Raw genomic sequence first — 26264 nt, forward strand, 5'->3', positions numbered from 1 at the left:
CCTTGTTTCAACGCGGGTTGAATCGCACTGCGCTAATTCAGATGACATTCTTTACTTAAGGGGCTTCCTGGTCCTAATGACCTTCGATTTGTATTGTTCTTCTTTGTATCGCTTATCCGTTTAAGAATTACGATCTTAAGCGAAATAATAACGACGACCGGTCTGGCCTAGTGGGTAGTGACCCTGCCTGTGAAGCCGATGGTCCTGGGTTCGATTCCCGGTAAGGGCATTTATTTGTGTGATGAGCACAGATATTTGTTCCTGAGTCATGAGTATTTAAGTAATTATATATTATATATATCGTTGTCTGAGTACCCTGTACCCATAACACAAACCTCCTTGAGCTTACCGTGGGACTTAGTCAATCTGTGTAAGAATGTCCTATAAATTTATTTATTTATTTATCAAATAAGTAGGTACATATTAAATCACATTTACAATCGGGTCTATCGCGAATCTATTTTGTTACTTTTATTTACTTATTTGTAAATGTGATTTGATGTGTTCAAAACGCAAAAGTTTTAAATGTAATAGAAATAATTTCAAAATTCTCATCAAACTTTATTAATCATACATTTTGTGCAAATAACTTTATAATCTCTTGTCTGCGTGTGATAAGGAACCCGACTGAATTATTTGTCATCTTTTTGCATCCGAGGTTTAAAGTTAAACTCGTGATTTTTAACAACCACACACATAAAAGGTTAATCTTTATAGATAACATTTTTTTTTGTTCATAAACAACATTTTAATATGGAAAATACCTATTTCTTATTAATTGAAAAAATCATGAAAAGAAAATTTTTTTTTTTTACAATATCGGTTTAGTGCCAATTAATATAAATCATAACCGTTTATCTGAATTTGAATCTGATGTATCAACGGAGGAATATTAAATCAAAACTTGACAAATCGGTGTCTCGTATGAAGCCCCATAAGGGAAATTGGAAATAAATTGGTGCCTACAAAAGTGTTAATTATTTAACAAGATTCCTCATTATCTGCTACAATTTAAAAAAACCGGTCAAGTGCGAGTTCGTTTAACTCGCGCACCGAGGGTTCCGTACAAACTTTCAATTTTCTCATATAAACAGAATCACGAAAGACTTGACCAGAAGTATACTAAGCGTAATTGTGTACAGCGGCAGCGCTATCTATCGGCAAATCGGCCAACTAATTTCTGCGACCTGTATGTTGGTTTTTCAAGGTTACTTAATTATTTATCATTTGAACCGATTTCAACAATTTTTAATTTATTTGAAAGAAGGTATTTTTAGTGTAATCTCATAGACATCAAGTATAACAAACACCCGTAAATGGGCTTCAATTGCAAATTATATTAGAAAAAGTTTTTGGATAATTACAAAAAAAATAAGTTTTTAAGAAGAGGTGTGATTATATTTTTCCTGTAATATTTATGATAATGTTATTATTATCGCACTTAAACTATCGTGAGACATATTTCAAAATATTTAGATCAGTACGTGCCTGAGGAAGGATTCCCAAAGAATCCGAAACATGTCGCCAAAAGCGACTAAAAATAATAGTGAGTTTACCAACGAAAATTTCAAAACTTATTAAAAACTAACGACACAAGCTATGTATACTAAGAATCATATTTATGATGATATAGGATATAGGATATAATATTGTTTTTCTTTATGTTATTCTCGAACTCCCCATCGGCACACAAACCTCCATAAGGTTTTGCCTACGATGGGTCTTGTAATGATCTAAAACACTGTAATTTGCTTCCTTATTCAATAAATTAAAAAAAAAAAAATTTCGTTGGTAAACTTAGGAAATAAGGGGGGGGGGGAAGGTATTTTTTTCACATTTTCCTTCATAAGTAAATTTTTTTTACTATAAAAAACAATTAAAATTGTTTTGTAATGTTTAATTCGAGCTCTTTCAAGTTATATCCCACTCGACCTAGTAACTAGACTGACTTTTTGCCCCTTTTTGAATAAAAATTAAATAAAAAAATTACACTTCCAATGTGTTAAGGTTAGCGCTGTTCATAACTCTATTCCAAATTTCAAATCTATAGCTTCAGTAGTTCTCGAGATATTTAGCAATGTGACAGACAGACAGACAGACAGACAGACAGTCTCACCAAGGGTTCCTCCAGAGCGTAAAGAGATGATGTTCGGGATAATAATAACTGTTTTATGTAAGGACATAAAACTACTGGGGTTCAAACTATCTCTATACCAAGTATCAACTAAATCGGTTTCAACTAGGGAATGCAAACAGGTTTTTATTATTTGTATAAAATTTCGGTTAATAACCGGTTATTAACCGGTTTTTCCATACAATTAAAAACCGGTTTGTATTCCTTTTAACTAAGTTTCAATTCAAGAGGTAACAGAGAGACACATACAGTATTAGTATGGATAAGAAATTATTTGTATTTGGATTAAACTGTCGCGTTTTAATTATTAGATTGTCTTATTTGCGAACGGTATCACAGGATAAACAGCGATTAACTATAATTGCAAGCGGAAAACAGTAAATACAGGAACTGCTCAGATTGCAAGTTTTAGTGTTTTTCATTTCTCATGGTCTGAAAGAGGGTCATTGTTGTTCTAAAAGGTGTGCAGAAAATGATACGTGTCTGCACTAGAGCATTTTACGTTCGAAGTACGTTTTTTTTTAATTTTTTTACGATAAACAATTAAATTTTGAGTTTAAATGGATTTGTGATACAATTTCCATTCTGAAATTTGACTCCCCATTCCATAAATAACGATACTCTTTCCTAAATTGTTAATTGAAAGTACCCTCAAGAAATACTGTAAAATGTATACTTAGTCATGTTTAAAAAAAACACATGCATTTTACTTTCTTCGCATTCGAAATGAAAAGTACAGTGTTTAACTCGGGTGAAAGGCATCATTTCATCACTTGGTTAACAATCTACTATTGCATATTTTTTTATTTTTCGTAACTTTGTTGTATTCTGATCCCCGATCATTCTCCGACACAGTAGTTGAGTTGACAGTTGACAGTGGTATAATATAAAACCTATATCTACATTTGTGTGTAATGTTTTATATAAAAAACGTTTAATATGAATTGGTTTTATCAGTTGGTATAAATATGGTTGTCTGTAAAGTCGGTTTAAGGACGATAATTTTGCGTGATAACGTCATAAGAAAACATTGATGAAAAATTGCATACTTTTATTTTGAATTGAATTATTATCACTGAATTATCATTATAACATAATGATAATATATATATAATAGCCTATAACCGCAGAAATCCCGGCTCAAGGTTTGCCAGAGGGCAATGGAACGAAGTATCCTGGGTGTCCGAAGATCTGACAGGGTGAGGAACACAGAGCTTCGCTCCAAAACCCGAGTCGTCGATGTTGGGGTGAAGACCGCCAGGCTAAAAGTGGGACTGGGCTGGACATGTCTGCCGGATACATGGTGACAGATGGGCCAAAATAGCCACTAGCTTGCAAGTTGCATCCCCAGTGTATAGTCGTGGCAGAGGCAGACCGAGAAAGAGATGGCGGGACGATTTCGATGCGTTCCAGCGGGATTGGCGGGATCTTGCTCAGCACAGGGAGGATTGGAAAGGGAGAGGGGAGGCCTTTGCCCAGCAGTGGGACACACACATAGGCTAATAAAATAAAAAAACGCAGAATCAACTATCGCATTATGTAACTTCTTTCAATCAAAAAAATTACTAGGTACTCAAATCGGACCATGGGTGCCGGAGTAATCGCTGAGAGAAGTATTTTTTTATTCCGTAGACTAAAATGACGTTTCATGTGTGAGACATGACATTTCTTAGTACCACATGAAATGTCATTTTAGTCTACGGAATAAAAAAACAGAATTAATCAAATTAATCAGAATTAGCAAACGCCTGAGGGAGGCCACAGGTGACCCTCGCGCAGGCGGCTTTCTCGCGCAAAGATTGGCTATAGCAATCCAGCGCGGGAATGCCGCCTGCGTGATGGGCACCTTGCCTAGGGGGCAAAATTTTGAAGGGCCTTTTATGTAAGTATTTTTAAGTTTATTTTTACTTTAGTATTATTTAGTATTATTATTTAGTTTGTAATTTGTTTATTGTTTAAGTATCTTTTAGTTTTTTCTTAATTCTTTCTGTAATTTATTTTAGTTAAATAAATATATTTCTAGAATTAATCAATATTAATGTCAAATGAACATTCGACCTTTTGTGTTTCGACCAATGGTTTCTCGGGTAATTGTGACAGTTTCTAAATGATTATTCTACTAATACTAAATATGCGTATCAATGCTCTGCTAATTGACTACTCTTGCAAATGCAAACGACTATTATGCGTAATGAGATTCTGCCAATCGTTACTCGGCCAAAGAAGCAAAGAACCCGTCGGCGAATCGTTGTCGGCGAAACAAAAATCGGCGTATTTTTTGTCGGAAAATCAATAGGGCACCCCCTGCGAAATACTCATTAAAAGATATTCGTGGCCCTCATAACGGGTCGCGAAAACTCTGATTTAGGTGTATAGTATAGTAGTATAGTATTTTACTAAATTATGAACGCCTACCGAGAGATTATCAAAACAAACATCTTTTGTTTTGCTAAGTTATATTTTTCAGGCTTACTTATGATTATTTAGCGTTGAAAAAACCGGGAAAATTACGGGAAAATTTCAAAACGGCTCGTTTTTTTCAAGTGTCTCAAAAACAATGTATTTATTAATATACTTAATTAGGAATTTAAACAAGTAGGCTAAGGTTGCATGTCTAATAATGTGTTTGTTTATGGCATTGACACTGTAATTACTCATCAGTGGCATTGTGTGTGACGTATTTAATTTTTCACCTCAGCAGCTCGAACAAGCCTACTTTCGTCACTCCCTGGAGTGAGGAAAGTGCGACTTTCCTCACTCCAGGGAGTGAAACAATGTAGCTTTTTAATTTAGTGAAGGCCATGACCTTCATACTTTTATTACATTTTTTTATGGTACGGTACGGTACGGTAGGTACGGTACGGTACGGTACGGTGCGGTCCGGTCCGGTCCGGTCCGGTCCGGTCCGGTCCGGTCCGGTCCGGTCTCGTCCCGTCCCGTCCCGTATCGTATCGTACATATTATAATATATTTTTTTTCTGTTTATTCTGTGTAATTCGAAATACATTTTAACCTTTAATATGTTCTCACTACTGAGGTGAAAAATTATGTGTGCAACACTAGAGCAAAGTTATTTTACATCTCGTGTTTTTGAGTCCCTCGCTACGCTCAAGATTCTACCTTAGAATCTTTCCCTGTCTCGGGACTCAAAATAAACACTCGCAAGAAAAACCAACTTTCCTCTCTTGTTGCACAAATAACTATTTCTAAATAGAACTGGAAAAAAACCGAAAAAAACGAAATTTTGTAAAATTCCAGAAAAAAACATTTGATTTTTTCTGGAATTTTCATCCCTATGATTGTTACATGAAATAATATGCCACCGCCCACACTGTTAACTGACATTTCGTAAACCTTATTACCAAAGGCATAAGGTCAACCGATGGACAGTTAAGAGTGTTGCTATTTGACATACTTACGTATATCTTTTTAGGGTTCCGTGGTCAACTAGGAACTTATAGTTTCGCCGTGTCCGTCTGTCTGTTCGTCCGCCGGCGGCTTTGCTCCGTGATCGTTAGTGCTAGAAAACTGCAATTTGGCATGGACACATATCATGCATGGCGACAGAACGGTAAAATAAAAACAACGAAAGAATACCTACAAAACTTTTTTTAAATATATTTTTTTGCTTTATATCAATGGTGTAGGGTTTTGTTGGATAGGTCTTTTAAAACGAACAACCATTTTTTGATAGTGAATATTTTTTCACTGAGCAAGGCCCGACATGCTCTTGGCCGATATTTTTAATAAAGCTTTAAATATCCCCTTCAAAATTTTTATTAGCCTAAATTGTCACATACTTCCTTGTATACCTATTTTTAACGACTTTAGTACCTTGTAAAACAATACATATTTTTGATAAGGATATGACTGGAAGACGAATAATTTCATTGCAGAGAAAATCAAATATAATATTTTTTTTAAACCACGTCGGTGGCAATCAAGCATACGGCCCGCCTGATGGTAAGCAGTTACCGTAGCCTATGGACGCCTGCAACACCGGAGATATTACACGCGCGTTGCCGACCCTTTAAAAACCTGAACACTCCTTTTTTTGAAGAACTCCATACTGTAGCCCCTCGGGAAAACCTCGGCAGGGAGCTCATTCCACAGCCGAAGCGTACGCGGGAGAAAATTCCTCTTAAACCGCACAGTACGCGACCATTTAGGTGCTAGGGTGTGAGGATGAGCACCCTGCCGATGGCGAGCGGTGCGCTGATAGAAAGCGGCCGTTGGCATCATGTCAAACAATTCTTCAGAGCACAGCCCATTGTACAAGCGGTAGAACACGCAAAAGGAGGCGAAGTTTCTCCTTAGACTTAAAGGTTCAATACCGCTTGTGAGTTTGGGATCGTCGACGATTCGTACAGCGCGCCTTTGGATTGAGTCGAAGGGTCCAAGCTGGCATCCAGGTGCTCCTGCCCAAAGGTGACAGCAGTACTCCATATGGGATCTGACTTGCGATTTATATAGCAGCAGTCTTTGCCCCGGAGTAAAGTAACGCCGTGCTTTATTGAGCACACCGAGTTTATTGGATGCCAGATGAGCCTTCCCTTCCAGGTGGCTACGGAATTGGACGTCACTGGAGATGTCGACACCGAGGATCCCAATACTCCCTGACATGGTAAGGGCTGTGCCTTCGAACTGTGGGGCCACAGTAAATGGGGTTTTCTTAGCAGTGAACGCGCAAACTTGTGTCTTGGTGGGGTTGAATCGCACTAAATTGTCCCGGATCCACACCGAAACTCTGGATAGTGCCCTCAATATCCGACACAAGCTTTTCACGACTCTCTAGCACCACGGAACGAGGGATGTTGGCACGGCCTGCGTAATAGGCATCCCCAGTACTGTCGTCTGCATAGCAATGAATGTCGTCGATAGACAACATGTCATTGATGTGCAGCAAAAACAGCGTTGGGGATAGCACAGAACCTTGCGGAACGCCAGCGTTAATGTCCATGCTATTGGAGCAGCTTCCGTCTACTACAGCTCGTATGCGTCTGCCAGACAAAAAGCTAGCGATCCATTTGCATAGTGTAGCATAATGTAGAGGTAATTTATTATTTTGTTATAATTTTTTTATTTTTCTCAGATTTCGATAAAATTTGGTGGATATTAGACAGAGTACCTCATTCTGTACAACATAAGCGTAATTTCACCGTATGTCCTACAAAATCTTCCACTGAGTTACAGAAAACGTATGGAATTTTCCGTGACTATTGGGTTAATGAGTTCTGTAACAGAGGGAATTTTCATACATTTTTTTCCTCCGCGATTTTGTCTGATCTTGATCAAATTGTAGTACATAGATACTAACCTAACCTAATAGCCTATAACCTATTCCTAATAGGTACATCTCTTGGAATTAAGATAAAGTATAGCTTCATTAAGTGTTTATGTTATTTATATAAACTCCGCAAATTACGTAAACAGTTTTTCTGTCCAGTTACTCTCTTACTACATTTATTTTTATACCGAGAATTCAATATGACATTCGCATTACGCTTTTAAGATGTGGTAGTCAAAATTATGTTCTATGCTTTATGTAGTTAAGCTTTATTTGGTTTGTGTGTAAAAATAAATACTCATACAGAAACTAGCCACGGATTTGTATTGGCATTAGTCCAGTCATGGATGCTCGACGGTGGCATCCACTCACAAATAGAGAATCACTTGATTCCTTTATCTGGATGAGATATTGATAAGTTCTAAGATATAATGGAGTAGCTGATATTAATCTGAGATTTAGGAAGTGTTGTGTGTGCAATGTGCATATTGTGAAGATGGAGAAGAAATCTGGATGGATAACGCCTTTTACGAAGCAGGTTTGATTGGACTTACTGTTTATTATTTTGTTTTGGCAAATAAATATAACTGGGATGTTCTGCCTTTTCGCCGAAGTTTTATTGTCCGAATCGCACTTGCCAACCAACATTTTGCAGATGATTTACTTGGCAAATTTTCATTATGGCAACGTTGTATATACTTGGTACAATTATTATTAAGTAGATTTGATTGAGACTTACGAAGCGATTCTGCTACCTAAACCGTTGCGTTTAAAAAAGTGTCTTTTTGATGTTGTAAGCCAAACATACAGTTGCTAACAATTAGGAAATCAAACGAATTATTGTGTTGAGTTGCCACTTGATCATTCGGCAAAATGAAATTATGCGAATAATTGGTTGCGAAATGACATTCGGCAATATAATTTTCGGCAATGGTTTATAGAACCACTGGCTTGCTTGAAAAGGCGACACATTTTACACTGGCAGATAATGTCATGAACGCCGAACGTTTTTCCTCTTTGAGACCTCACGGTTTTCACCAAGTTTTCACCATTCGTTTGGGAGGTAAGGATGACTCACGCTAGACCGGGCCGGGGCCGGGCCGAAGCTTCCGGCGCTTCGTTTTCTATGGAAAGCACCACGTGATCACCGATCAGCCGTTATAGAAAATGGGGTCTCTATTGTTTGACATAATTATTGAAAGTCATAATGTAATGATTGTCATATTATCATTAGTTCTGTTTGTTTGTTCTGTTTGTTTTGTTCTGTTTGTTTTGTCCAATTGTTTGTTTTGTCTAATTAATTGTCATACTAACTCTAGATTAAGTTATTGTATGACCTAACCCTATGGACGTCAAGTTCGAAATAAAGAATTTCAATTAGTCATAATTTGGTTTTTGTCAGAAACGCGTAACTTTTCAGGATTGCCATAAAACCTAACCTAACCTAACCTATCTATAGGATAACCCGAGGAAAATCCTGAAAGATTAACGGTTTCAGAATTATGACTAATGATAATATGACAATCATTACATTATGACTTTCAATAATTATGTCAAACAAAGGGATCCCTAGAAAATGACATGTCGGACGCCTCGGCCCGGGCCGGTCTAGTGTAAGTCATCCTTTATCCCATTCGGTCTGGTGTATTATCGAGCCTCGTGCGTCATCAGTCATCTCATCACACCACCGTGACTTTTCACTGTTTTTATTTTAGCATTATGCGTATTGCGTATGAAATCTGTCACCTAAACTTATTTTTGTAACTCGTAAACGTTATACTGGACTCGCTTGGCCGCTTTTATGTGCACAAAAGTACAAAATAAAAGTAATTTAGACATATTCTTATTCAAAGACGCCACTCAGTGAGCTTTTCGAGAAGTTAAATAGGTAGTTATTTGTTTTACAAGGGGGCAAAGTTGTTGTTTAACCTCTCGTGCTAATATTGATACCAGAGCAAGCGAAAGTTTCCAAAATTGAAGGTCCAAAGCTACGAAAAATTGAGTCTCGAGCGTTTAAAAGTCAACAACTCAAAATTTGCATGTTACTTTGCCTCACATGTGAATAAAATGCAACTTTCTTATCAACTTCATTTTGAACAATCGAGAGAGCCTTTACCAGCTGCGGTGTCAGCATGGTTGCATTTTTATCACCTGTCACTTTGCCTGTCACTTTCGCTCTTACATACCTACTTGTTAGAACGTGACAGGCCCATGCCATGTCAATGGTGACAGGCGATAAAAATGCTACCGTGCTAAGCCCGCTGGTGTGGTGAAGAAAATGTTAACCCTTAAATGCATATTGTTGCCAAATGTATACAAAGCATTGGACAGCTTACAGATTCCTAGATCCTACATCCAAATAACTAAAAAAAAAAAACATTTTTTCCAACCAAAAATAAAAAATCATGCATTTAAGGGTTAACACTAGGTGGCGCCGTTGATAGTTGCGGTATATATTATATTGCTATAATTAAGTATGCTTTGAATAGGGTCCCGTTTTTACCCTTTGGGTACGGAAACCTAAAAAACTGACCAACACAGTAGCGATAAACTCGTTGTTCGTTTTGGTGTCTCATGGTGGAGTATACTAGCTGGATCCCGCTTTGTTTATTTTATATAAGTAATTCTAATTATCAACGACATTTTTCTCATGAAACTTAAAAATACAAACGATTTATTTCATTTTCACCTCAGCAGCTCGAACAAGCCTACTTTCGTCACTCCAGGGAGTGAAACAATGTAGCTTTTTAATTTAGTGAAGGCCATGAACTTATATATACTTTTATTACATTTTTTTTATGGTACGGTACGGTACGGTCCGGTCCGGTCCGGTCCGGTCCGGTCCGGTCTCGTATCGTATCGTATCGTACATATTATAATACTTTTTTTTCTGTTTATTCTGTGTAATTCGAAATACATTTTAACCTTTAATATGTTCTCACTACTGAGGTGAAAAATTATGTGTGCAACACGAGAGCAAAGTTATTTTACATCTCGTGTTTTTGAGTCCCTCGCTACGCTCAAGATTCTACCTTAGAATCACTCGCTTCGCTCGTAATTCAATTATGGAATCTTTCGCTTTCTCGGGACTCAAAATAAACACTCGCAAGAAAAACCAACTTTCCTCTCTTGTTGCACAAATAACTATTCATTATATTACAGTACATATGGTGCTACTTTCTCGCACTAGTGCGTAAAAGAGCACTTTTCGTGCATATGTCGAAAGTTTAAATAGCCATATGTACTGTAAAACGTTGTACGATACACGTGCGAATAGGTAATTCGCAACTCGTGTCGATTTAAAACACTCCCTGCGGTCGTGTTTTAATTTATCGCCACTCGTTTCGAATTTCCTCTTTTTCGCACTTGTATCGTAAATAACTATTTCTTTTATGACACTTTGGTTTTATTTTATATTTTGTTTGATTACACGATTTGACGTTACACGAACACGTGCCATGGTGTTGCGTCATCTCTATTGTAGGTTATCAGAAATACCGGTTGCCGCTTAATCTTTGATCTTTCGTATCATAAGACCAATTCGAAAATTACAAAATCGCTTGTCCAAACATGTGCTGCGTTCGATGTCAAGATGACAATTTATAAAGTTCGAATATTAGCTTACCTACTTGTTAGTCTAGTCTTAGTAAGATCGCATATAGTTGAGAAATTGAGACGGGTTCCGCCGTGGTGGGGTGGCCTAGGGGTTCAAGGCGTAAGCCCGGATTGCGAAAGACGCCGGTTCGAATCCGGCCTTCACCACTGGAGGGCTTCGTCACTTTTTCTTTAATATATGACATCTATTCTATTTCAGTTTATAAGACTTGTTTGGCGCTTTGTAGATAGATTTTCGTACATTCACCCGCCTGTTGCTATTTCTACTGCACGCGCATAATTATATTGCTAGATAGGTACTTGAACTTGAAAGATAAATAAATAAATAATAATAATAAATAAATCATTTATTCAGACGAAATAAACCCTATCTTACATTAATTTCTTCTGCCAAACTGCATGACAGTTTGTTGGCGGAGGGCGGGCGGAGGGGAGATACCTTGATATTTTGTGTCAAAAACTAAACAAACTATACCAACTGATGAAAAGGCGCAGTTAAAGGGTTTTTTAAGAGGTATTTCCCGTTCGATATATGGATATTACGTATCATTTTATGATTAATATGTACCGTATCTGCAGTACAGTTCCATAAGTCTCGTAAAATAGGTATTGAAGTAGAACTGTGTCAGTTTGTCAAATTGAAAAATTTAAAAAAAATTGTTAATGATATTATTTTCAAAATTGCTTTCTTGGGGTTGGATATGAGGATATCGCGTATCATTTGTGGTATATTGTACGAAACAAAATCAGCCATATCGTATCTGGAATCTGTAGGAGCCCAAACTTGTTTGTTTCGAAAATTCTTTTTGTTTTAATTAAAAAAAAATGGCCGAAATGTAATGATGTGATATATTTTTAGGATCGCCTCGCCCTTTCGTATGATACCACACACGATAGGTTTTGGATATTTTTTTTCCATACAAAAAAAATAATGTTTTACCCCGGGAATTTTTTTTAGGAACTGCGGGTCAAAAAATTTGTTTTGACCTCTAGTATGCGTGTGCCAAACGGCTAACCTGTACATCGATTTGCGGTATTTCTTTGTAATTGGGGTCGAGCGGCTTCTGCTAATGATATACTTGTAGATCACGAAATCAAATCTCTGGAATTTGGCTAAACATTTAATTAATAATAAGTCACATCGCACATTATTATTGATAAGTTGATAACCATGCATATGTTTTAACTTCCGGGGGTCATTCTACAGCAATCTCATTCCCCTGGCTATACCTATTCGCAAATTCCCAGGAGGTTCCGCTTAGCAGTTATGGTTGTAGATGGAACTTGGCACGAGTTACACAGTCACCAAAAATAAGATGCTAATATTAAAGCGGCAACTCCTGGGAATGCATATAGGTATAGCCAGGGGAATGAGATGTTTGTAGAATAACCCTTGGATTGTTGATTACAGTGCTTCGTGACCCTAGGAGCATGCTTGAACATGGCGAGCCACGGCCTGACGGTGGGCTTCGCGGCCATCCTGTTGCCGCAGCTGAGGAGACCAGATTCCATCATCCCCATTGACGATTCGTCAGGGTCCTGGATAGGTGAGCACGCTGGCAACCGCTATTCATTTATATTCATTCATTTTTAGGGTTCCGTACCCAAAGGGTAAAAACGGGACCCTATTACTAAGACTCCGCTGTCCGTCTGTCCGTCCGTCCGTCTGTCCGTCTGTCTGTCACCAGGCTGTATCTCATGAACCGTGATAGCTAGACAGTTGAAATTTTCACAGATGATGTATTTCTGTTGCCGCTATAACAACAAATACTAAAAACAGAATAATATAAATATTTAAATAGGGCTCCCATACAACAAACGTGATTTTTTTGCTGTTTTTTTCCGTAATGGTCCCTTCGTGCGCAAGTCCGACTCGCACTTGGCCGGTTTTTTTTTTACAATTTGAGGTCATTCATATATCACGTCACACGAATTTCATGAATATTTTACCTACTTCTCCACCCCTCCTTGTCACACCTGGCGACATTTACCAACCCCCTCCGCCATGGCTTGACTGCGTGAATTTTAATTATAATGAAATCAGCAATTCGAATTATTGTAATTGTTCTGATAAACACATTTTTGATTAAAGCAACGGTATAAAATGTATATAACGCGAAGACCGCTTAATCACAAACAAATATATGATGGTAAATGATTTGTCTTTACAAAAACTAGTTGTTTAACTTTACAACGAATAAAACAATCGAAACAATTTTCGATTACAGATGAAGTTAAAATATTCACAATGTGACTCTCCCCCTCCATCTTGTCACAAGTCACAACATGTCACATCTTCTTAACCCCCTTCCACCCCTTAATGTGTGACGTAGTTCATGGATAACCCCTTTGACAAAATGTCAGCGTTTAGCAGAACGTAATTTGCTCCGAATTTTTTTAGTGCACCTCGGGTAAATGCCGAATGTCGTAACGATAACAAAGATGAAATTAAATTACATATTTCATTCTTTCCTAGTGTAAGGTAGTCAGACGATGTAAGGTGGCTAAAGCTTGTTAGGATAAATTATAGAACAGATGCATTTTGAACGACATCCACCTAAGATTAAGCCCCATTTAGACGGTTCAAAAACTTGCATGCAATATTCGATATGCAATGGTCGATCGACCAAATACCTCAATGTAACGTAAATTCTTGAACCGCCTTAAATTCTTGAACCATCTAAATGAAGCTTTACTTATCAGTAGTAAAAAACCGTAGTGCGTGGTATCTGATTTTTGGTTTTCATTATTCCAGCCTCAATATTGGGATTCGCGTTGGTCGCTGGCAACTTCATCTGTCCGACTGTGATGGCCAACTATGGCCGAAGAACCGCCAACATCGTCTCTATAGTTCCCATGCTCGCCGGCTGGTTCTGTATACTCTTCGCCACCAACCTCCCCACCCTCCTCGCCGCGAGGCTGCTCCAAGGCATCTCCATGGGTATGAGCTCCTCCCTCGGACCTGTCGTCATCGGAGAATATACCAGCCCCAAAAACAGAGGACCTTTCTTAGCATCCATCTCTGTTACAATCGCTACAGGAGTCCTGATTGTACACACCATGGGGTCCTTTATCAGTTGGCAAAAAACAGCCTTCGTGTGCGCTATTATAGGATTCATTGACTTAGTTATAGTTATTAATTCTCCTGAGACACCCAGCTGGCTGGCAGATCAAGGGAGATATGACGAAAGCAAAAAGATATTCAGATGGCTCAGAGGCGACAGCGAAGAAGAAGAACTACAAAGGATGATAGATACTAGCGTAATTATTAGAGAATCTAAAGCGGAAGTGAGTTCATCAGAAACCTTCTTCCAAAAATTAAGAAGAAATGTAGTGCATTTTAGAATAACGATTAGAAAAAGGGAGTTCCATAAGCCTATTTTCATAATGATGCATATTTATACATTGGGCATGTGGTCAGGCGCTAATGTCATGGCGGCATATGTTGTTGATATTTTTGAAAACGTTGTCGGTAAGGGTTCGAACATTCCCTTATTAGTGATCACAATGGGCGTGCAGAGAGTTATCTCAAACACGTGTGCTGTCTTTGTTATTAGGAAAGTGAAGAGACGCACGATGTTAGTAGCCACTGTAGCAATTAACGTGTGTGCATATTTATCGATCGCAGCATATTCCTACGGAAAGCAGCATGGAATGCTGTCATTCGACCATCCTATGATAGGCATTGTCTTGATTAACATCCATATGTTCTCGATATCTACAGGAACAGTACCGCTTCCTTTTATAATAGCCGGAGAATTATTCCCTCTCGAATTTAGAAGTTTAGCCGGAGGCATAAGTGTCTTGTTCCTGTCGTCAAACTTGTTTCTATCCATCAAAACTGCGCCACTTCTCTTCTTGAAAATTGGTATTCATGGTGCTTATGTTATTTACGCTTGTATAGTGACCTACTGTTTGGTGGTAGCCTGGTTCTTCCTTCCAGAAACTAAGGACAGGACTCTGCAGGACATAGAGGATGAGTTCCGAGGGAGACCTCTGTCTCCTGAGGAAGTGAAGTCGGTGCAGTCTTTGCATTCCCTGATGATGTACAAAACTGACCGCCGCTGTAGCCAACCTGTGATATAATTTTAGTTTTACGTCAAGTTAGTAAAGTATTTAAATATAGTGCTAGTAATAGAAAGTCTGGAAACTCATATCCAATAGTTAAGTGTAGTTTTGATTTTTGATCTTTTTTCAATTACCGAGGCTTTGGCCCGAAAATATTAGCCAAAAATTTGAAAGAAAGTGGGATTTGGAATTAAATATTTGATAAAGAACATAGTGTTTAATATACCTTTATTCTGGCAAACTTATTTGTCGGTAGAACAGTCGGCAAATTTGATAGATTTCACCAATTTTATGTATCTCTGTTTGGTCCTATGGTTGACTGGTAGAGAATGCCATTTGGCATTAAATTCGCCATTTGCACATGACTTGTTTGACTGACAAATTGTTTTCCCAGACTATACCTAATCTTTATTTCACATCAGAAGGATGCTAGGCATCTTGATTCTTGATTGCATTTTACATTTTCTTCTTCAAGGGGTATTCTGAATTACAAAAAGAGTGAATAAACTTAGCATATAGTAGTAGGTAGTGTTACAGTCTACAAAACGCATAATTAATGACAGAAAAAAGGCTGCAAAGCATGCGAATGTTGCGACGAACTCTTAGAATAGGAAGCCATCCAAGTTTAGAGCGGAAAGAAAAAACATGGTCGTATTTACGGAGACAGAAAATAAACCGAATGCAATTATTTAGTAAGCGATCTAATTTGTTCAAGAGCTCTTCATTTAAGTCCGGATAACACATATCCCCGTAGTCAATTATGGGCAAAATTAATGTCTGTGCTAATAATATTTTGGTATTAACGGGTAAAAAGTATTTGAATCTGTTAAGGGCGTGTAGAGAACCAGTAACTTTACGGCTTATTTCAGCCACCTGAGTCCTCCAACTCAGGGTGCTGTCTATATAGATGCCCAAGTCTTTTACCCTCTGACTGTAGGAAATCGGAGTGCCATTGAAATATACGGGAGGTGTAAAATCGATTTTCGTAAGCTGGCGTTCGCCGCCTATGACAATGGCCTGTCACTTTGAAGGATTAACAAACAGACCGAACTTCTCAGACCAACGCTGAATATGCAAGAGGTCCAGATTTAATTTGTTAACAGCAGCAGCAAGGTCAGTAACGCTACAATGATCATAAAGTTGCAGGTCGTCGGCGTAAAGATGGTACGAGGTCCTGAGTAATAAAATTGATGACGATGGAAAATAACAATGGTGAAAGGATACCTCCTTGGGGCACGCCAGTGGCTAGGTCACACCATTCCGACAAAGCGCGATCAACCCGTACCGGCTGATGACGCCCGCAAAGATACGGCGAGAAGCAATTTAAAGCACCCGGCGTCACGTTAAAGTGCTCAAGAAGGGCAAGGAGAATTTCATGGTCGACAATGTTAAAAGCGTTAGAAAAATCCACAAGAATAAGTACAGTGACCATTTGGTTCGCCATGCCACGTCTTATGTCCTCGGTCACCTTAAGCAGCGCAGTACAGGTGCTATGTCCCGGCCGAAAACCTGACTGAAAGGGGCTCAGAAGTTTGTGCGAGAAAATAAGCTTTGAAAACTGTTTGTGAGCCACCGCTTCGTGAGAAACGGGAGTATGGAGATGGGCCGGAAATTACTAACTAAAGAGGGGTTATTTGTTATTGGCAAAGGTATGACGAAGGCCCTGCGCCAGCGAGCTGGAAATTCGCCGTTAGAAAGCGAGGTGTTAACGATATCAGTCAGTATAAGAAGCACGCAATCAAGGACAGATACTATCATATACCGACTGATATCGTCGCAACCGATTGCCTTGGATTGAATAAACTTAATAATGGCCTAGGTTAACGATTAGCTAGCAATAAAACAATAAAATAGACTTAATAACGATAACGATTAGCTAGCAATAAAAAAATAAAATAGACTTAATAACGATAACGATTAGCTAGCAATAAAAAAATAAAATAGACCTTATAACGATAACGATTAGCTAGCAATAAAATTGTGTGTTTTCCATATTTTACTTACGTCAATGACCTATGTAACTCCGTATTAAGAAGAATACAGTCTAAAGGAAAAACGTGCCTCGGAAATCAAGAAAAATTGATTCTCGGACAGATGGCGCCTACACCTATATGTGGCGCCTGCGCCTTTGGCCTTCCTTCTGTTCCGTACCCAAAGGGTAAAAATGGGACCGGGACTGTGCCGTTTTTACCCTTTGGGTACGGAACCCTAAAAAGGGCCCAAAACTGATATTGGGATTTACAGGCCCATTTCCAAATGACGTATTTTATTAAAAGTGCTTGAAAAAATTGTTTTTGATCATGATTATTGATTATAATTCTTTAAGTAACACGGGTTTTTGCGACGTAGATCGTATCTAATCTTATTCTGTTGAACGATTATGTTACTGATGCTATGGATACTGGGTTTAAAGTTGATGTATTGATGTAATATATACTGATTACAGCAAATATTTCGATCGTATTGACCACAGTTTATTAATATTAAAGCTGAATAACATCGGGATAAATAGGGATTTACTGCGATGATTCATATCCTATATCGAGAATAGGATGGCTGTTGTTGTGAATAATTATATGTCTGGCTGGGTCACTGTTCCTAGTGGGGTACCGCAAGGACCATTGCTCTTTAATATATTTATTCATGATATTGATAAATTTCTCCTGCATTATAAGTTTCTTTGTTTCGCCGATAAAAATAAACTCTATTGCTGACTCAATATTACTATTACGCCAACGTAACTTAATCGACACTACCTATGCCTTAAAGGGTCAAACTCTTCAGAAAGTATCAGGTATTATGAGAGATTTAGGTGTCATACACGACTCTCAATAAGTGGCGCTTATAAGCACTAGGTTTCATAATGCGCAATTCTCTTCACTTCACTCTGGCCAAGACGCTCAAAGTGCTTTATTGTTCATATGTTAGAAGTAAGTTAGAATATGCCTCTCAGGTCTGGAACCCTTGCTTACAATGACATTTTACTGACAGAATCGAACGCATTCAGCAAAAAATCATAAAACACCTTTGCTTTAAAGTAAAATATCCCTACAGTTCTTCCAACTATCTTAAAATATGTAAGCACCATCACATTATCCCTTTACAAAAACGCCGTGAAATAGCCGATATTACTTATCTCCTTAGTATTACTAATGATGTAATCGATTGCCCTGAATTGCTAAGTAAGCTGTTTCAAAACCCCCTCTCGTTCTAAAAGTATCATCCCCCAATAGCAATCAAAAGTGCATCTTCCAAATACAGACAGAATAGTTTTTTAACGCGCGCCAGTCGTATCGTAACCTAACTGAGTTGTCTAAAGCATTTGATATAGATATATTCAACTGTAGAATTCCTAGCGTCAGACGTAATTTAGTGCAGAGATAGTCTTTTGAGTGAGCGTATTTCGCCTTCTTGAATACCAGTATACCGCCAGGTTTGCCAGTTTGTGGCTCCGTCAAGACGACCAATCTCAATTTTTATACCCGACGAAAAAGTCTTTGGGAATTTCGCTTTCTTCACTACAATTGCAAATAGTGTAACATTTCGAACCACGATTTCATGTTATCAATTTTTGTTTTGTACAATAAAGTGATTTACTACTACTACTACTACTACGATCCGCTACCATATTAAAGTAGAACGAGAAATGTGTTTACGTGTATATTTTATTTAGATAAGTCAAAAGTAACAGCAAATCAACAACGTTTCATAGCAACATAGAATAAATCAGACAGAACACTAGTGTAAAGAGGATGTGCATAATAATAAAACCATATCAAAGAACACTAATCTTACTTGCATACATTTATAAACGATAAGAGTCAAGATACGTCCAGATACGGAAAACGCTCATTGTAGCGCGAAGATATAAAGAACTAAAAGTAGGTGTAATTACTGCAACTCATGAAAGGTACAGCGGGCTCCAAAATTGCATGGACACGTTAAGAATAAATTCAGGTGTGTCCAAGGCGGAATTCCACCTGTGTGGAAAAATGCTTGTGGCTCACTGTGCTGCACACTGGTGGAATCCCGACCCTACAAAAGCACCGTGAGGGCTCACTTATGTTTACTTGAGAATGCTCGATTTAATGAGGTAAGTACGAATAGGTATTAAACTACAAATACAAATAGTCGCTCTGCTTTGTCGCACGCTACAGATCGCGGTGTCAATGTGAAAGTAGCCTTATCTCAATTATCCTTTTTTGTGGACACCTTTATCAGTAACAACTTGTAGTGGTACTGAAGATAACACAGTTTTGTGTAACGCAATTGAAACACATTTAACACAATTCGTAGTGATGATCTTAGTTTTGTGATAAAAATGTGTTTTGGGTCGAAATGGATCACTCCTTTTACCAAGCAGGTATGAATTAGTAAAATTTTATTACTATTTAGGTACTATACTAGTTTATTTAAGATACAAAAAGTTTTATTTGTAAGTACATATGAATTCACACCAATTCATAGATATACATACATAATACATATAATACAACATACATTACATATAATATTATGTATTGTAATGTAGTTACCTATAATTAGATAAGCATCAGTCATGATTGTTATATAGATTTAAGAGCATGTAAGATAATCCTAAATAAAGAAAATGAAAATGAAAATGTAATACATATTTACAAGTAAAATTATCAAAAATGTTAAATTATAAAAAACAGAAACAAAAATGAGCAACAACAAGAACACGACGCTAGTGCAGGGTAGAGGTAGACGGGTTGGGTAAGGCTCTAGGGATGCACACTTGCACAGTCATTGAAACCGAAGAAATAATGAATGGATTTGAATCTGTGCCGTGTCCTACGAATACACATGCTGGTGGCTCGGATTATCGAAATCATAATTTTGGATCTTAGCCAGCCCATTACTACACCAAGGGATCTGTTCCACCGGCCAGCGATGGCTTTACTGAGATGTTTGATGAAGGTGGACATTTGCGGAGCGAAGTCTTCGCTGGAGTCTTCGCTGCGAAGACTCCATCGACGGATGTGACAAGGGGAGTGAAAGTTGCGTGACGCTTTTCACAGGCGTTCGAGTATTTTTAGTTTATTTAAGTTTTAATATTTGTGTATTTGAAGTGAACATAGAATATTGTAGTTGCTTCAATGTAGTCTAAAGGCCAGCTGGCGTTAGAGATTACATACACAAGGCTTTACCACAGGGTGGACACGCTATACATCAAAAATCACTTTCGTTTCTATGTGTGAACGGCACGTCTGTACACGCGTCATGCGTCATAGTAGAGTTGTACCTAAAAAACAACTACGGCACAGCCGTTTTAAACGACATTGTTTCTTTGGCACGCGCCCAACACGGTAGGCTACCGCTCGACCAAAAGAAACAATGGCTTTTGTTTAACACATTAGGTAAAAATCATTTAAGAAAATTCATTTCCCAAAGTTTCAAAAATATGTGTACGCTCTTACACCTTAGACAATAAAGTCGTGTTCACATATTTTTGAGCCATTTGTCTGGATCGATGTTTTTGACTTCGACTGTACAAAACGCATGATAGACGATCTTGTCCACATTGACCAAAACTAAATGTACCTATGTGTTCCAGTGTTTCGTGACCTCAGGCGTGTCCATGAATTTGATGTCCCACGGCCTCGTAGTCGGCTACACGTCCGTATTACTACCTCAGCTTCAGGCCTCGGGGTTAATTCCTCTTGACGCTGTCACTGGCTCATGGATTGGTAGGTTTGTTAATTTAGTTACATCAGGCCTACACAAGATGACAATCGTATATCGAGAAACAACACAAACGATATATGAAAAAAAAACTGTGAGAAGGGGTACCTCCTCCAGAAGTCTCGCAGGCCATATGATAAGCGTTTATGGAGCGTATACCTTCTGTCTTAAAACTGAGCTGCACGACACTTCCCCGTCTTCCCTTCCCCCCTTTCCTACCCTTCTCACTGAGCCACAGAAATGTATCGGGATGACAGAGTTTCTATTGGCGTTTTCTATCAACGATTGCCATCTTGGCCCCCGGGCGTTGCTCCGACACTAACTTTCCTGGGTGTCATGCTTCAAAACTTGTATCATCGAATTAGGCGTGTCACCAAATAATGCGAGTTTACCCTACTTACTAGATCAGTAGCTAATTCGCATAATTTTAAACACTGTATAACCGTCCAGCCGTTCGCAAACAAATCGAAGTATTGTTATTGTTATTATCAGAAAATACGTTATCAGTTGCATCTGATTCATTACCGTTATCTTTTTAATCAATCAATCAATCTTTTAATACAACAATATTTGAAGGCGTGGCAATTAGACCGCAGATTTAAGGATGACTCACGTTAGACCGGGCCGTGACCGGGCCGGAGCTTCCGGCGCTTACTTTTCTATGACATGACAGGTGATCACGTGATGCTTTCCATAGAAAACGAAGCGCCGGTAGCTCCGGCCCGGTCACGGCCCGGTCTAACGTGAGTCACCTTTATAGTCTAGAAAACAAAATGTAAACAGGATATTTGAAAAATTTAAAAATTTTGAATTTCGCGCCTTTTTACACACTTTTATTAAGCTTCACTGCGTATACCTTTATATATTATAGTGCTTCAAATCGTAACTAAAATTTGAACCACTTCCCGGTATCTGGATTCAGTTGAAATTTGGAGTACTGTCGTAATTCCGGTGACAATGCAATAATATGCTAACCAAAGGAACTCCTCGATGGAAAAACACAGACACATCAAGTTTAGGATCATTACAAAGGTCTCAAGAAGTACTCGATAGACATGCAAATGAGAAGAAGTCAACAATAAACGTGTGTATCATTGAATTCAGCATTGACTTATTTGATTGTATACCAATGAATTCCATTATATTTATGTGAATTTTGCTAGATTTTATAAAATCTCATATTACCAATTTTTTCATAAAAATACCTATAAGTAATTAGGAAAAAAAACAATAAATTGTAGAAAAAGTAGTATTTATGACAAAACAATACATTTACTTACGCATAAAAACCTTTTTGTTACAATATTTTTATACTATTTACACAATTTCAATTTGTTACTCGACAAGTCGACAGTCGGCGCGTAATGGACGAGATGGGCGGGGACATTACGCCATTTCTAACGAAATTTGTTTTGAGCGGGATTCGACCGTTATTTAGGGAATGCCATCCTTGTTTATTGTCGAATGCACCTTGCAAGAGTGAGCAAGCAAAGAGATAGTATAAGCTGTTTTATTTTAGGCGCGAAATACGACGTCGCACCGGACCGGGAGTCGGTCTCTGCCACTCACGGGCACACGGGCTTGTTATGACGGAACCAGCTGCCGGTTCGCCGCCAATTAGCGGAGGGTCCAGCTCCCGGTCATTGCCACGAAGGGGTATATTATTTTTAAATGGCCGAGCCATTTCTCCTACCGTTCAACCGGAGGGGCTGCCACCTGTGGCCCGTTTCTCAAAAGCTTGTAGCTTGTAATACAAGTGGAAGTCCCTTTCTAGCAAAAGCTGTCAAAAAGTGACATCCGCTTGTATTACAAGTTACAAGCTTTTGAGAAACGGGCTCCAGAAGGACTAGGCGAATATGAATAAGCAGTCGTAAAGTGCTAGCGGGCAGAAGCACCAATAATTAAATGACAAACTTAAAGTTAATCTTAAATAATAATTTATATTCACACTTACCCAAAAGTAGGGAAAATAACAAAAACTTTCACTTCCACAAAGTGACTAACGTGTAAGCAAGTATTGAACACCGATAATACTGATTGCTGAGCGCTTCGGTTATAGACGCGTTCTGAGACAACGTAGAACTATTTAATATAAGTATGTATTTTATTATTTATTTGGCCTCAGTATGTTATTAATTAGTTAATAACGCTACACTGGTCCAGGTATCTAAAATACCTGCTATGCAAAGAAACATCTGTATCTCTATCTTTAAAAATATTGCGCCTTCATACTACTCTATAATGCTCGGACTGGGAAATCTTCTATCAGTAAGGGTGCCGTTTGGAAGTTCTTCCTCTCCTTGAAAATGAGTGGTAGTCCCCCCACCACTCCTTGAGTCAGGTTAGACTTGGGGTCTATTGTGGGGTTCCGTGTGGAATTTGGTGCGGGTTCCACGGTGAAACGGGATAACACGGCTGCCAAGCCGGCTAGGGACTGCATCATGCCGAGACGTTCACCTGAAAAAAAAAGACAACAAATTTACAAGATGCCAATGATTCTCTTAACTTGGGTCGACGACGGAGACTGATACAGGGATTGCGGTCCTATCTCTGGATCGTACCTAGAGTAGAGGCCAATTCAAACTTACACCTGACATCAAAACGACTAAATGATGTCATTTTGTTCTCATTCGCCCGTGCGTCTTGCTCACGATGTATGTACCGACGGGTCCGAGCGAAATGAACGCGCGAATAACTGACATCTTTTTTATATCAGGTGCTCATTCGAATTGGCCTCATAGTTCAATAGATATCCTTGGTATTGCAGCATAGCCATCGTCATCGTCATCGTCGGACGTTTTGAGCACGACAGACGTTTAAGAATTTTGAAATCTTATAAAAATGTTACTCTAAGCAAGCACAGGCCGATTGTAAATTCTTAAAACATAAACATCTTAAATAAATAATTTGTTTAACTTACCAGCACATATTCGAGGTCCAGCGCCAAAAGGTATATAGGTATATTTTGTTCTAGATTCGTTATACTCGTCCGGGCTAAACCTTTCAGGTCTGAACTCCTCAGGGTTATCCCAGTACAATGGGTCGTTGTGCAACGCCTGAACTGATATCCTCACTCTCACTCCTTCGTCGATGGTCAAACCTAGCTCCTGAAAGGTGTATTTTTTTTTACACGTCCTCCCTATATGTCCAACTGGTGGCAGCATACGCAAGGCTTCCTTGTACGTCCATTCCAAATACTGCATCTCTTTAATCGCATCCCAACCAAGTTTGTTTTCATGCTTAGCGAGCACTCTGTCAATTTCTTGCTGGACTTTTTTTAGTTTATCCGGGTTGTATGCCAGTGCGTGGAGCGTGAAGCTGGTCGAGTTTGAAGACGTCTCGAAACCGGCTCCGAAGAACATGAACACATTAGCTGCTATCAGCATATCGTCCAACTCCATTGACACGCGCTCCGGAGTGCCATCTGGCTTTTGTCTCTCCATGGACTCGACTTCGATTTTTCCCTTTCTTTTCATCTCCATCAACATGTCAACAAAATCATTCCTCCCCGACGGCATGTTGTTCCTCATATTCTGAATCTCTCGCACTAGGTGAACTAAATATTTCTCGCATTGACCGAAATATTTCAGAAACGGTAATTTACCGGGGAACAGTTCTTTTAGTATGTATATGATGATTTCTCTAGGCCCTATTTGGAATATTTGTTCTGCGAGTTTTCGGAATGGAGAGTTGTCGTCGTTGAGGGCGGCGGCATCGATGCCAAGGCCGCAGGCCCCGATGAAGTCGATGGTGAAGCGGGCCATAAGGTCCCGTGCGTCGATGGGAGCGCCGCCCTCTACGAGCCCCTGCGTCAGATCCTGCAGCCTCTCAGCTCGCTCCACGATTAGCGGAAACATAGCTTTCAGCTTCCCCATGGTGAACGCCGGAGAACAACCCTGCCTCAACAACCGCCACAGATCACCCTCCGCAACCAACATGTTCCTCCTCAGAGGTTCAACTTGGTCTCCGCTTTCTCTTCCAAGGTGCGATCTGGCGTAGAAATACGGAAAATCGGTCGTAAATACACTTTTTATTACATCAGGGTCCCTGATCACCAGCTCCGGCTGAGTGAGTCTGTAGAAACCGACGACTTTCTCGTTCGGGTATTTCCAGTACACGTCTTCGATGACTTGTGACATGCTCTTCCTGGCGAACACTTGGTCTGCATTATTCCCAAGCCCTGGTACTGGTGGATCATGTTTCACTCCCCTGTTTTTCCAGTAAGAAAACGTTCTCGTACTGTACCAAAACAAGAAGGCAATGATGACACCGGCAATTAAAAAAGACATTGTGCTTTGGGTTTACCTATAACAATCAGTGATTATTAAAACAGCGCCTAGGCTTTTATATAAATATTGGATAGTCAATTAATCACTGATATCTAAATATTGATAAATATTCCAACACATTTAGACATCCTGTAACTAATACATATACAAAAAGTTATTTTAATCTAATAGATAAATAATAGATAGATATTGATAATGGATTTCCCAGTGAATATAGGTTATTCCCACTAGTTACCACCATGTTGTTACCTACTTTAGATACTTTAATTAGAAATTTGAAATGAATAGTTACCTATGTGGTATCTAAACTACCTACAGGTCTATTAAAGCCCGGTAATAAATGTAATAACGGTTCTTAATACCTCGTCGTGACGCGAGTCATAAATATGCTTTAAAGACATTTGTCTTTCACGCCGCTGCTATAAAAATATTAATGTAGAACTATTAGAAATAGACTGGCATATTTTCTATAAAGGTATGCATATTGTTGTTTATCGTTTACCGTGTCAAACATGATGTTAAAATGATACATAGTACCAACACATATGGACATATGTACATATGGAGGACTGTACCACGAAGTTTTACAATTTATTACGTAGTTTAATTCATAAATATGTACCACGTCGCGTTTTACGTTCGTCGACCATAGTTGATGCCTTCGTACTAAACAAAAAGTGCAAGGACCACAAATAAGGGAAACTGTATAGAAACCATTTCGACTATAATAGATAGTTTTAAAATTTTACGTAAACGAGCACAAAAAAAATTAAATGGTGAGCTACAAAAATTACATACTTATCTTTTTCGGAACAAAATATTAAAACATCCTAGTTTTCTGGACCAATATAAAATCTATATTTAAAAAGTCGGACTCGTCCACCGAGGGTTCCTTACTTTTTAGTATTTGTTGTTATATTAGCGGCAACAGAAATACATCATCTGTGAACATTTCAATTGTCTAGCTATTACGGTTAATGAGATACAGCCTGGTGACAGATAGACGGACAGCGGAGTAATAGTCCCGTTTTTACCCTTTGGGTACGGAACCCTAAAAATCAAGTTCAAGTTCAAGCTCAAATATAGATATTATTCATGTTAGGCCTAGCAATAAGCACTTATCAATGGTGAATATCATGTATCTACATATATAATATCTTAAGCT

General features: G+C 38.6%; 2 protein-coding genes across 2 annotated transcripts; one reads left to right on the forward strand and one right to left on the reverse strand.

Moving 5' to 3' along the window:
• Positions 1–7763: 7763 nt before the first annotated feature.
• On the forward strand, positions 7764–15287 carry LOC134751415 (facilitated trehalose transporter Tret1-like). Its single transcript, XM_063686818.1, has 3 exons — positions 7764–7959; positions 12448–12583; positions 13792–15287. The coding sequence occupies exons 1-3, from the start codon at positions 7918–7920 to the stop codon at positions 15120–15122; spliced, it is 1509 nt and encodes a 502-aa protein (XP_063542888.1). The 5' UTR covers positions 7764–7917; the 3' UTR covers positions 15123–15287.
• Positions 15288–22665: 7378 nt separating this feature from the next.
• Positions 22666–25356, reverse strand: LOC134751412 (cytochrome P450 6B6-like). Its single transcript, XM_063686815.1, has 2 exons — positions 23731–25356; positions 22666–23267 (listed from the first exon to the last, which is right to left on the reverse strand). Exons 1-2 carry the CDS (start codon positions 25097–25099, stop codon positions 23047–23049), a joined length of 1590 nt encoding a protein of 529 aa, XP_063542885.1. The 5' UTR covers positions 25100–25356; the 3' UTR covers positions 22666–23046.
• Between the last annotated feature and the right edge of the window lie 908 nt (positions 25357–26264).

Source organism: Cydia strobilella, chromosome 22, assembly GCF_947568885.1.
Source record: "Cydia strobilella chromosome 22, ilCydStro3.1, whole genome shotgun sequence".
NCBI lineage: Eukaryota > Metazoa > Arthropoda > Insecta > Lepidoptera > Tortricidae > Cydia > Cydia strobilella.